The following is a 13,510-nucleotide window of genomic DNA, read 5'->3' as shown; positions in this document are numbered from 1 at the left end:
GCTATTTTTTCTCTCTCCCACTCTGTGCCTCTTCCAATCACCTCTCCTTTTGTGTCCTCTTCTCCCCTCCGCCTCGCTTCCCGCGTGGAGGGGTTGTATTCCAATAAATAGCGTCCAACCAAAAAAATCTTGGTCATTATCTCAGTGGCTTCCTAACTACCTCACTCGTCGTGGTGATATGGAATAGAGCTCCGATTTTAATCAAAGCGTGTGTGTGCATGTCAGTCTGTGTCAACGTGTGTGTGAATGTGAGTGTGTGTGTGTGTATGTGCCTCAGTACCTGTAGATGCCATTAGGTGGAGCTGGTGCCTGACTGAGTGAGAGATAGAGAGAGAGGCAGGACAGATAGCTGAATGAAATGAAGGGAAGGCTCCCTCTCCTCTACCTGTAATGATTAATTTTTCTGGCAGTGTGTTTTTAAGGGGTCCAACACTGTGTTGCAGGTTGGATTGCTTGTGTCCAGAAGCATCAATTATGCATGGTACAGGGAGTATCACTTGGCAGTAGTAGTAGTATGTTATTGGCTGTAGGTTAAAAAAAGAATAGAAAAAAAATTATATTGTGCACTCTTGAGCTTGATGCTTTTAGAGCCAAAGAACATACAATATAATAGACCTTTTTCATGCCATAAACTTTAATTCATATTAGCAGGAAAAGCACAGGTGTAACTAATGACATTAATGATGCTCCAGTAAGCCATACCAGTAAAAAAACATGCCAAAGTTCCCAATCTGGAACGCCTTAATGGAATGCAGCCATTGTTAATGTTATTATGTACACCTGTGCTTTTACTGCTGTGGCATGTCAAAATGCTTGCAGTGAAAAAGGGGCAATAACTGAAGAGACAAAAAAAGTACAATTACTGACACAGACCTTAGCCAAAAGTTAAAAGCAAATGAGAGATGAGAGGAGAAGTATCATTCACATTCACACATTATTCAATGAGAGCACTTTTGATTTTTACTTTCTGTGAAGGGGGCCTCAAATCAGCTAGGCTCACTGTGAAATTTCTTCACGATAAGATTCAGACGTTTCAAAAACACACAGATCCCCCGGATTTGTGAAAACACACAGACACGAGCACCTGTGCAACCACAGATCTTGTTGGCAGTTCAGAGAAAAGGGACGGTAGCCTGGAGGAAGGGCAGGTGTCCACAGATGGAGCTCTCTCTGTGTCTCTTTCTCCATCTCTGCCACAGATGGACCCAATCACACCTATTTCTCTCTCACATGCCCTATAGCTACATAGTCAGTGTGAGTGTGTGTGTGCGCGTGTCTGACTTGTTTATTGTCACATTAAATGGGTGTCTTCCGAATTAATCTCTAAATATGCATACGTCTAGCATGGTTACAGCCTACAGCAGAGCACATGTGGTGTTTACGGAGAGAAGCAACGGCTACTACAATGTGAAAATACTAGACTTCTATCAGTCTGTTTAAATTATAAATTACAGTAAATGTGTGTGTTCTGTGAGATGTGCATATTCCCTAAAACACACACCAATTTTTCAGAGCGTAGCATGAAAATGAATCCTAAGACTCAAAAGTGTCTGCTGGCTCAGGATAACATTTCATTTCATGTTTGCATGTTTGGTGACAGCTGAATACATGTGAGGTGGCCTGCAGTGGGTCTGTCTGTCTCAGATGGCAGGGGGTCCTGCTAGCCAATGGGACCACCCGCTCTGTAAAGCAGGAAGTGAACCACCGATCTGTCATCTGTCTTCATAAACCCACCAGTCAGGACCCTCCTAATTAGTCACCATGGAAACCATGGATAATTCCCTGGTCTGCCATGCCAATCACGTCCTGTCTGTGGCAGCAATCAGAAAGGCACATTTATCCACCGCTGGGCCGGATCCGTGTAACAGATGTGCGTGTGTGTGTGTGTTTGTTAGTGTGTGTGTGTATGTGTGCGGGCGGTTCAGAGAGTTTGTATGTGAGAGCTTGTGAAAGGCTTGTATTTCCTTAGACAATGTCGCCTTTATGTTTAAGGAAAAAAAAAACATATTACGCCTGTTGAACTCATAATGTTTGTTCAGATATGAGGCAGATGTGTCGGAGCTGCTGACAGGGGTGTGTGCCATGTTGTGATTGTCTGTGGGAACTGTTTGATTAGCTTGACGAGTGCTAGCAATCCCCTCACACCCACAAACAATCAAACAACTATTATAAGCACCAACACACACATAGATACAGACGCAGAGATATACTGTAGACACACTTAACCTTTTCCCTGAGGTCAAACTGTTCTGTCAAACAATACTTCTACACAAAATATAACCCCTCCTGTTCTCAAATAACCTGCACATTCACTCAACAAATCAGTTCAAAACAAATCAGACCATTTTGATTTTTAAATTGAATCCACTTCACATCTAAATATTCAATCCATTAACCAGCATTGACTTTGAAAGGCAAATACCTAGAAATAACCTTGTAAATATTGAGGAACACACACATGAATAAATTATGGATTGAAGTGGAACTGGGGCGACCCGTGTCCCGTCCATTTCTTGCCATCAGCTACCTGTCAATCACTGTAATTACCATCAAATGGAATGTGCTCACTAGAAAGCTGGGGGCTGACACACAAGGGTGCACTTACATACGCACCAACTTCAAATCAATGACCAACAAACACACACGCGCAGAATCGCATATGGACGGCACATACTGGCATTCGCAGATGCCAATCATAACTTCAAGCGCACATCAAAGCCAAGTTCTATTCAGATGTATGCTGTTTGATCGCCACCACTGCCTCCATCGTGTACACATATTCTCTCACACACACGAACACCCACACACTCCATCATATGTGCATATAACCTATATTACATCAAGGTATTACAATACAAGATGCATAGGTTGAAAAAAGGTGAGATAATTCAAGATGGTTTTCTGTTTGAGCGTGTGTGTCCATCCACAGCAGAAGAAACAGGGATTGGCTATAGTCAAGTTACTGTGATGTTCTATTGTTCCTTACACTGTTGTCTGGAGAAAATATAGCACAATTCCATCTGACTGCTGTAGTGACAAAGAAGTATCCGAGGGTCTTACCTGTCTCATGAGAGAGGGTCTTGGTTCTTCCTGTGTTGCCTGAGTGATGCATTGCTCCGTACTTGTGTCTCTCTCTGATTAACCCTCTACCCTTATCTCCTCTTCTCCACACTCCACTCCTCTCCACTCCCTTAAGAGTCCTCTTTTCTTGATTCTCAATTTTTTGCGCCCTGCTTTCTCCCTTTTGACAAAGTCCTTGCTGCCTGTCGTCTCTCCCTCGCTGTTGTTCTTCTTCACTCTTGTTTCCCTTTCTTCTGTCCTCTCCGTCTGTTTGCAGTGAGCTCTGTGGAGCACAATCCGCAAGCTGAGTGCCGGAGCACCGCACAGGAGGAGAGAGAGAGAGATAGACACGCACACACTCACGCAGTGTGTAACGACACGCTTGCACACGTGTAGCTGTTGCACTGCAGAGACAAACGCCACACACCAAAACACCAGAGGGGGAATAAAGATGAGCGCAATGCCCTGCACTGCTTTCTCCTTTTTCCAGGAGACTGCAGGTCTTTTTGTCTCCCTCCTGTTTCTAGTCCTCAATCCTTTTTTTTGCTTAATCCGTCACAGATCAAGGCCAGCTTGGGCATAGGGGAACGGATGGATGAGGAGATACTGTGAGTGAAAAAGAGAGTGCCTTTCAGCCTGTGGCAGGCAGAGCAGTAGAGAAGGAGAGATGTGGCTGCGGCTCCATCCTCCATCTGCCCACAGCTGAGACTGAGAGCAGACTCAACACACACACTCACGCGCTCTCTCTCTCTCTCTCTCTCTCTCTCTCCTCTCTCTCTCTCTCTCCCAGCAGCGCCACACCACCGAGATGGAGGGGGAGGAAGGATGACGGCGGGAGCTAACGAATGAGCCAAAGGGAGAGAGAAAAGGGGTAGGGGTGAGACAGTGAAAGAGGGAGAGCGCAGTGGTTGGCAGAAGGAGGAGGAGGTGGCAACGAGGGTGGGAGAAAGCAATGGAGCCCACGAGCGCTAGAGAGTGAAAGAGTGACAGAATCATGGGAATGTGACAAAGCATGCACATCAAAGGCGAAGGGGAAAGAGAGAGGAAAAAGGATAAAATGAGATATAAGAGACACGAGGGAATGGGTGGCGAGAGGAGAAGAGGGGATGAGGCAAGGTGGAAGGAGAGGAAAGAGAAGGGGTTGAGGGTAAAAGGAGAAAAGGCAAGGTGGTGAAGCAGAGACGCGGAGCGTGAGGGAGGGAGGAAGGGCAGAGGACACTGCGGCGAAGAAGCCAGTAATATGTCAGATCTCACATGAGTGTGCTCACATTCACATAATGTTCCTAAATAGGAAAAGAACAATGTCAACAATGCAGGAGGATAGCAGCCACAGAACCAGCCTCTTTGACAAAACTCTTCCTCTCAAACCAAACATCAACCTCACATACCATAAAAATGAGAAAAGTGATTAATCATTATGTTGTCCTCTGACAGAAAGACAAAGATACTCTGGAGATATCAAACATCAAACTAGCTACATTAAGCCTATAAAACATAAAGGCGTGTTTCTTTCTCTGTCTCCTCACAGACTCCATCCACCAGCTCAGGTGGCAGGTTACCAGGTGAGTGAAGGTCCTCACAGTGCCCAGCAGAGGGCAGACGTCTTGTCACATATCAACCAACACGCTGAGGTCATCTCTAGCTCATCAACATACTGGAATATTAACATAATCCTACGTTACTGAACATTCGGTATGCATCTGACACATCACTTAAGTCACTTGTTAGACATTATGCATTTAGACAGCCCTGCATCAACAAAGCTGTTCATCATTTAGTATACATTCAGAGATAATTCAACATGACTAAGAAGAATGATATTTAAGCTAGTTATTGGTAAGATAGTCTGGAATATTGGTGTGTTTTTTTCTGCTCTTGGACATTGCATGCCAGTGTGGATAGTGAAGGTTACTAGAAGCCATAGAAGAAGAACGATGACACAGAAATAAAAGTAGACAGTGATGTAAGAGTGAAAAGAGAACGATACACACACTCACAGGCATTGAACTGCAGCTATAGAACTGCTGTTCAGAGGAAAGGCTATAGCTGACACAAAGTAGGTGTGTGTAGTGTGGTGTGTACCGTAGTGAAGAGGGAGGAGGACATGAACATAAAAGGCCAAGCCCTGAGCCACAACTCCAGAGGACCGCTGTCAGCCTCATTTTCTACCTCTTCATGCCATATATCATCCTCAACGAGTCACAGATGCACACAAGGCACCATGGCACCCCGGCTTGCACTTCCACGGTTGGTATGTGTGAGCACGTACGCACATGCCCGCACATGTGTATGCACAGATCAAGAGCAGTACACGCACGCAGGCAGGTACGCTCCCTTGGTACACACACTTTCATACACAGGTCTTGAGGCTCGATTTACAGCGGGGGGTGGGGGTGGGGGTGGGGGTTGGATCGGGGGGTGGGCGGTTGTTTGCAGCTATGACTTCATCATATTAAAGTTGAGTGTGCGGCCCAGGTAGAATCGGCGGGGGCGCTGGAGGAGACGCTGGATTTCTAGATGAGGTTCACGTCAATTTGTCATGATAAAAAACCCCATCTGAGACAGAAACAAATTGCTTTCTTGACAACACCTTGTAATACTCCATCATGCACACACACATACACACACACTGGCATGAGCCCCTGTGCATATACACATGTACATACACACACACACACACACACGCATGTGAACGCAAAGTGATACATTTTCTCATGCAGGTTATTTATCAGTGCCATTCAGCATCATTATACCTGGCATATCTGTATAACCATATATATGCGGTCTCTATGTGGGCTACATAGGAGCTCCCACTCAGCGTGATTCACAGGAGAGTCCATTCAGCCCGCTATACTTCAGTGTGGAGGGCATGAGGCTTTACGGATGTAAAGAAAAGAAGAAGCTTGTGTTAAAGGAAAAAGAAAGAGAACATATGGAAAGGTCATACAGACTAAGGTGAGCAAGGATTGTGTAACAGTATGAGAAGTAAAGAAGTAAATAACCTCTGCTTATTAGGCCTATTAAGCAGATTTACTCAATCTCTCCCCCTTTTTCTTTATCTCACCATTACACTCTTAGGTTAATGTTGGGTTTCTAAAACTTAAACTAGGCAGTTTGAATTGCAAGTTGTCAATTTATATACTCCTAGAATGTTATTTGGTACTTTTAAATTTTTTTCAGTGTGTCACAATTCCTTTCTTCCCTCAGTGACAGTTTTTGTTATTTTGCCCCTTTTGCCTGTTCCCATCCACCTACCTCCTCCTGTTTCTCCTCCTTCTACCTGCCTCCTGAACTGAAACGCCAAGGGAGAGTGGGTGAAGGGGAGCGAGAGAGAGTGCAAAGAGAGGGAGGTAGGGGAATAGATGGAGAGAGAAGGTGTGCTATAAGGTACCCCCATGGGTTGAACATGGTCATTTGTCATGAGGCTGAAAGCTTAAGAAAAGACTAGTTAACCTTTACAGCTGATACCCGTGAGACACAGGCAAAAACATAGCCCAGCAAAACACCTCCAGGAGAAGGCTTACAGTATGCACACACACACACACACACACACACACACACATGCTTGAATGGCCCTTGCAGTAGGCTTCAGAATCCAGAATCGATAGTGGTGAACCCGTTCTACGAGAAGCGAGCAGAGGTTACCGTTTTTTTCACCACTTCCCCTCCTCGACTCTGGCTCTGTTCCCTCAGCGAAAAGCCTTGTTGTCGCCATGACCCTCCCCCCCCCCCCATCCTTGTCAGGCCCACACCCTGCCAGAGTAATTAATCACCTTGTGCTAATGAGCTATTAACTAATGACAGATTGACATGCCTCTGCCTGTGTGCGCATGTCTGAGAGTGTGTCTGTGTGTCTGCGCAAGCATGTGTGAGTCTCGCCAGAGCCACCCTCAGCTAATGTGATTAATAAGGTTAAGCTCTTATTAAGGAGGGAGCACAAGGAGTACACGAGCACACACCTGTACACACAGAGGCCAACATCCATGTGCACAAATACAAAATTATCACAAATTTCTTTCCTCTACGGGGCAAAGAATGACTAGTGTCGGCCTGCTGTAAGTCTGAGTATAAATAAAACTAGGGCACAGAAAAAAATAACGTCAAGTGCTTTATACCTTTCACCATATATTCTCATTACCCAGAGGCTGACTCTGCTATACACTAATCACATCTCAGGGAAAAAGAGGGAAGCATCGGAGTAATGCACATCACCACAACTGAGCTGCAAATGTGCTTTTAACAAAAACCTCCAAGCCCATTTTTGTTGTTTCTTTGTCGACATTTTCAGTCGTTTGTCGACATTTTTACACTCATTCAGCAGACGATTAATTTAAGCCAGTGGAGATCAACAGAGCGTGTGCTTTGCTTGCTGTTTGTGACAAAGAACACCCCCCCCCTCCCAACTCTCTGTCCTCCCCTCACCTTCAAGACTTGTTTCAGCACCATGGACAGCTACACAAAGGAGCCGCTTTATGAACAAATTTGAAGTGTCCTTAGAATAATGTCCTTGTTTTGGTGCACAGCGTGATACTCCCCTTCTTTGTAATACCATTCACATCCTAATAGACTGTGTACCAAACAATTACAGTGTAAAAGAGAGGCACTATATCAAACTGTAACACAAATAGGAAGTGTTGCTTGAGACAGGTAGTTACAGTAGAAGTCTGTACCTGGAGTCTGTTTAATCAGATGTATTGGACTCTAAAGCCTCTGCTTTCCAGTTCCAAGAGAAATGTAGTTACAGCAAAATCATTTGATACTCAAGAGAATCCTCACACTACATAATAGGGAGTCTAACCTAGCTGCACGTGTGCGCATACGTGCAACTGCATGTGTGTATGTGCCAGCGCATGTAGTCTTACTGTATGTGTTTCTGTGTGTCTCTGACCTAACAGTGTGTCCCTCTGGGGAAGTTTTGGCGCATACCGAGACTCATTTGCATTCTCGCAGCTCTCTCATTTTTTCTGTGGCTTTAGAAGTGAACAGCTGCTTAATGGTCATAGCTCTTCAGAGACAGGACATTGGGAAGCACAGAGGGGGTTAGCCAGAGTTTCTGCACTGCCAAACACACACACACATACAGGCGCAGGCACACACATACACGCTGAGGCACACACCAGGTAAAGCCTGGTTCAGCTATGGTTCTGAGAGCGAGCTGTGACCATTTAGCAGATGTTTTCCTTTTCAAAAGTGACTTTGGAGGCTTTTCACACTGTTGGATTTAACTACAGTGGAAAACAAAGCTAGCTACACATGCATTATACTGTAGCTGATGTGACAACACAAGAGAAAAATCCTTTGCTCAGTATGGCAAAAACAATATTGGTGTTGTTTGAGATAGAATTTGTGTTGATATACCGTATGTTAAGAGCTTCTGGTATAGCTACAAATTCCAAGCAACTCATTGTAGGTATAATATCTACTCTGTACGCCACTGAAATCATTGAAATCCTGAGTATTAAGAGGAAAGATAGATGGATGGATGGAAGAAGCAGTGGAGGGTGTTTAAAACCTGATTTAAAAAGCAAAAAGGAGGATTGAGGCTGGATTTTGGGGGTGTAGGGAGGTTGAGTGCTTCCTTTTATTTTTGTGGAGCTCACAAATTCAAATAAGCTATTTGATCCCTGCACCGCAGACACACATCCAAGCACAGCCACGTCAAATAGCCTTCATCTCCACGCTCATTTGACTGTTTGACTTGAGCGAACAGCACAGACACACACAGATGGGTTATGTTTCATGAGATGCCAAACGAAGGGATTTGGTGAAATAAAAGAGCAGTGCGAGAAGGTTATTGACCCACAGTGGAAAGTGTTGAGTGCCGCCCTGGTTCCACAATTTCTCCTCAGCGGGGAACCTCACGTCTTGACCTTTACAATAACCGAGACTACTCAAATGTCCTTTTTAACAAAGAACATTGTCAAGAGCAGGTCAGAGAAGTGCACCCAGACACATGTGCACACAAATCAACCGATTGACTGACAGGTTTATTTGCCCACAAATCATTTGTTTCATCAGTTTGGTAACCAGTGCTATAAATACACATAAAAAATTTAATCTGGAAATATATTTGATCTAATAATAATAATGAAAACAAACAAAAACTATTTATTGAATATGACTGTTTTGACTTAATTAGGATAAAAACAGTAATATGTTGAGGATCGCTTAACAACAAATTATCAGGATCGATTTCTATGTGGAAGACTGTCTAATTCTGTTTGCCTTCTCTTAAAGGTCAATAAACTTACTTAGCATTGTTTTATGAGCTTGATAATTTAATTACTTTTTCTAATTTTATGAGAATTGCTTACAAACATGATTTTGAACTGATGACATGTTTCTCTTTGGCGTCTCAGAGACTCCAGCTGTAAAACATGGTTTAATACAATGGATTTTCTTAATGATCTATATCTGGGATTTGGGTTGACTGTACGTTTTACACAGCAAATTTCAAATAACTCTTTGGATTTCTGTTATTAGAGTTTTTAAAACAGTTTGATCATAAGAGGTCTAACAGTGAGTTTCTTTTTCTCCTTTTCCATATCTAAAGTTAAATATTGGTACCTGCGGCTGCTTTTCTTACTCTTAGTTAATCCTGTCAAGCAGCATTTCCCTACCTTTTTCATTATGATTGGCAAACAGGTGGAGGTGCCACAACTATAGAGAAGCTGTTGAAAGTGCCTTAAACTCCTGACCACAGTCAAGCTGTGTGTGATACAGCATTGATTTTGCAGCTCTAATTATTGTTACAAAATGTTGGCTTTAACTTCTTGTTTTGTGATAAATAGCACCCATCTGGTTTCCTTCAGGTGGAGTGCTAAACTTTCCTCCTGGGCTCAGCGTGGCACTTTTTCCAGATGCTAAACATGCAGTGGTATTCACAAAATAACAATAAAAGATGGGTGTAGTCAGACAGGGCCAATAGAGACATACATGAATGTAAATGCCCCTAATGAAAAGAGAAAAGAAAAACACAAATACAAAAGACACCAGCCCACCAAATCTCAGACGCTCACATATCTGGATGATGATGAGGAGCAGAGAGGGTTTGGAGGAGCCAGATAGGAGAAGCGGGGCAACAGGACAGCTCTAACATAGAGACAAATGACCTCCCAACATTACAGACATGGTGGGCCTGAGGAGAACCAGGTACATAAAAGCCTGGATACATAGAATAGAGAAGGCAAAAGACACAGAAGCAAAAGGGGAGAGCTAGATCAAACACAAGGATTGATGGGCTTGTAATTTTCTCTTTTCTGCCCGATAAAGATGATGAATCCCTCTATGGGGAATTTAATCAGACTCCAACAAAGAGCATACACACAAGCAGTGCTGCAACAAACCTGTCATGGGTAAGTAAACAGCACAGTACAAACAAATACAAAGCTTGTGTGTATTCCTGTGTGACACCAAAGCACACACATAAATTCTTAAATTCTGAGCTCAAGGAAAAGTTTTGGTGTTCATCGCTAAACAAACATTATAGTCAATAATTTCTCTTTTTTTCCCCCCGTTTTTGAGAACAAAACAGGAAATAATGCACAAACACACAGTAATTAGCTAAGATCCTGTAAGAAAGCATGCATGTATTTTCCAGGAAGCAATGGATTGATTTCCAACTGGAAATTGTGTGTGTGTTCTTTGCTGGCTCTTCACCTGGCATGAATGCTACCTCTTTACCAGACTGAATAGATTACAGTGCCTATGCCTCACAGATCAATACACACAAGCTATGGCCAAATTAATTGCTTGTGACAACACAAGGAAGACCACAGAACTTGTGAGAGGAATCAGCCATGAAGGGGGAGCAATGTAAATCTTGAGTGTGTGTGTGTGTGTGTGTGTGTGTGAGCTCATCATCTGAGTGAATTGTGCATGCTTCAAATAGTCATTGTTAGTCAATAAGCAAATTCTATGCAAGAGGCTTGCACAATTAATTCATTTACAGTAGACCACCTTGAAATTTCTAAATAAAAAAAAGAAATCTAGAAGAGAGGAATATAATGATCATAAGAATAGAGAGGTAGAGAAAAGAAGAGGAGAGGAAAAGGGGAAAACAGGTGTGTTTGGGGGTTTCTGTCATTGTGATGGATGGATCAAGAGAATAGGGGCTCCCAGACGGAGAAGTGTAAAAATAGGATAACACCTCTCCCATTACCTCTCCTCGCTCTCTGCCCATTCATCCAATCATGAGTCTCCTCTCCCTCTCATTCCCTTCTCCCACTCTCCTTTCACCTATGACTCCCCCCACTCTTCCTCTTCCCCTCTTGGTGCTGTTGTTCTCCGCTGTTTTCTAGACATCATCTCCCAGCATCCTTCCTTCCTCCTCTTCCTCCTCTGTGTCCATTTACTCATCCGCTTACACCTACACCTGACACAGACAAAAGACAAAACCTCTCCATCCCACTGGGTTTCCTCTTCATCACACTCAGCTGTAGAGGCTTCAACATTTTTTACTGCGCTGATCTCAGATGACACACTTTGACTTTTTATGAAAAACCTATATTTACACCAAGGGATTGCTTACAGAACCTCATGTCCTTTTAGCTCAGCTGCCTCGCCCTGCTTTGCATTCATGCTGCTACACAGATTCAACACATTCAAACTAGTGGTCTATGAGGGATACTAATGGAAGCCGTTCAGAGCACCACTTATTGTCCTGTGTGTCTCAAATGCTCAACAAGCCAAACAGCATTGGGACCACTCAAGAGGGAATGGAAACAGTCCTCCACTGCTTTGCCCAGGTTTTCGTCCAAGTCTCACTTCGATTCTTTTTCTGTCCTCTCCGATATCTATCACATTCTCACTCATTAACCATACAACCCCCATCCCTCCATTCCTCTTCCTCTCTCCGGAGAGGAAAAACAAACAGCTGTCAGGGTCAGGCTTGCAGATGAATTCCAAATGACTTTGAAGGGCAGAGGGGCCGACCAACTTTATCCACGAGGAGAGGCCGGTTACTAACACGCGCGTACATGCATAAAAAGAAGCACACAAACAGCCTCAAATAAACATGGCCCATTCCTCGACCCACACACACACCACACATACACACACAAACGCAGAGTGCAGCTACTCTTTGAATCAATATTACATCTTAAGTCAGCCTACTGTCAAGGTGAAGGCAGTTTGTGTTTGTAAAGTACGTAGTATGTATGTACAAGTGGCTAAAGCTTGCTCCCATGTGATGATTCAGATGTCGTGAAGCTCAATAAACACAAATGCATCGTGCACAGGTTCACCTCACCTTAGATTTATTTAACGAGAATCAAGTCCTCCTCTAAACTTTCTAAAGACACACGAAGTCAATTTCACCTTCGCCGGCTCGCCACCCATGGCTCAATTTGCAGCTCCTGCTGGGTCAAGATGAGTCGATGAATCATTTTATTCATCTTATCAATCATATCTATGTGATATCTCTCCATCTTGTCTGTTGTCTGAGTCCACACTCTATCACTGTCTGTTAGCATTCATCCATCATGAAGAGACCTATACATTATTCAGTGGTGCTAAGCAAAGGTTTAATCAAGACGTATACATCACTCTCAATTCTTTTTTGCTGTTTTCTCTCTAATTGAGTTGATACCAAAGTCTAATTTGATTAGTCAACAAAACTTTAGATTTATTGACTGGTAAATCTTGATTGAAATAGCCATACAGGGGTACTTTATGTTCAGATGGGTGAGAAACCCCCCCCCCCAAGATAAAGGGTCTTTAGCTCAAAGCTTTCACAGTTCTGAATGATAGACTGTTACAGTAGCTCTGGTCAGTTTTGTGGTTACACTGACTTATTACAAACAAACCAAGAGGTGTAAACATGGTTATATGAACTGGCAGGTAACTCATTTATTGGACAGTTGCGGTGACTGTCATCCTGCATCATGCATCAACATTATTTGGAGCCATGTGAGGAAATCAATTGCTGATCATAGAGATATACTGCACTTTGTGTGTTTATTTATCTTCTCTGGTGTCACAAAGAGAGCATGAAGAACTGATTATGGGCATTATTAGTAGAGATTGCACCTAGACCTCATGTCGTGAATGATGGTGGTCATGATGTGAACACCATGATCATGTGAACACCATGATATTCCTTCATTTGGTTCTGATCAGTGCTGTGCTGATAAAAAATCTGCCACAAGTGTTCACTTGGGTTGAGATCTAGAGACTGTGAAGCCCACAGCATGTGATCACTTGTATATTCATTATACCATTTAGTGACTCCTCGTGCCCTGTATGGATGCATCTGAATTGGTTATTTTGCCCATTTGTTAAGCATTTATTCAGGTTTTTCCTTTAATTGCACCCATCTGTACATATTACACAAGAGCTGCTTTGATTTAATTTCCTGTAATATATGTATTATTTACACAATGTATGCTTACTGCATGTGTGTCTGTTTCTGCTTCTGTTTGTGAGTGTCTGTGGCTGTAGATAAGATCAT

The 13,510-nt window shown here is 43.2% G+C and overlaps 1 protein-coding gene across 17 annotated transcripts in view; it reads right to left on the bottom strand.

Annotated features, from left to right (window-relative positions):
• The window catches only part of tenm2a (teneurin transmembrane protein 2a), a 202,441-nt gene that overhangs the window by 104,001 nt on the left and 84,930 nt on the right, over positions 1-13,510 (bottom strand). Inside the window, exon 1 of one of the 17 annotated variants that reach the window (XM_044205113.1) lies at positions 3,061-3,768. The exons of 15 other annotated variants lie outside the window; for them this stretch is intronic. In XM_044205113.1, the coding sequence (XP_044061048.1) occupies positions 3,061-3,112 (52 nt within the window). In that variant the 5' untranslated portion in view covers positions 3,113-3,768. Of the gene's footprint in view, positions 1-3,060; positions 3,769-13,510 lie in introns of those variants that run through there. One more of the 17 variants, XM_044205115.1, reaches the window with a different exon arrangement.

The sequence above is a fragment of the Siniperca chuatsi genome, linkage group LG8, assembly GCF_020085105.1.
Source record: "Siniperca chuatsi isolate FFG_IHB_CAS linkage group LG8, ASM2008510v1, whole genome shotgun sequence".
Classification (NCBI taxonomy): domain Eukaryota; kingdom Metazoa; phylum Chordata; class Actinopteri; order Centrarchiformes; family Sinipercidae; genus Siniperca; species Siniperca chuatsi.
This window is presented reverse-complemented; position numbering and strand designations above follow the sequence as displayed.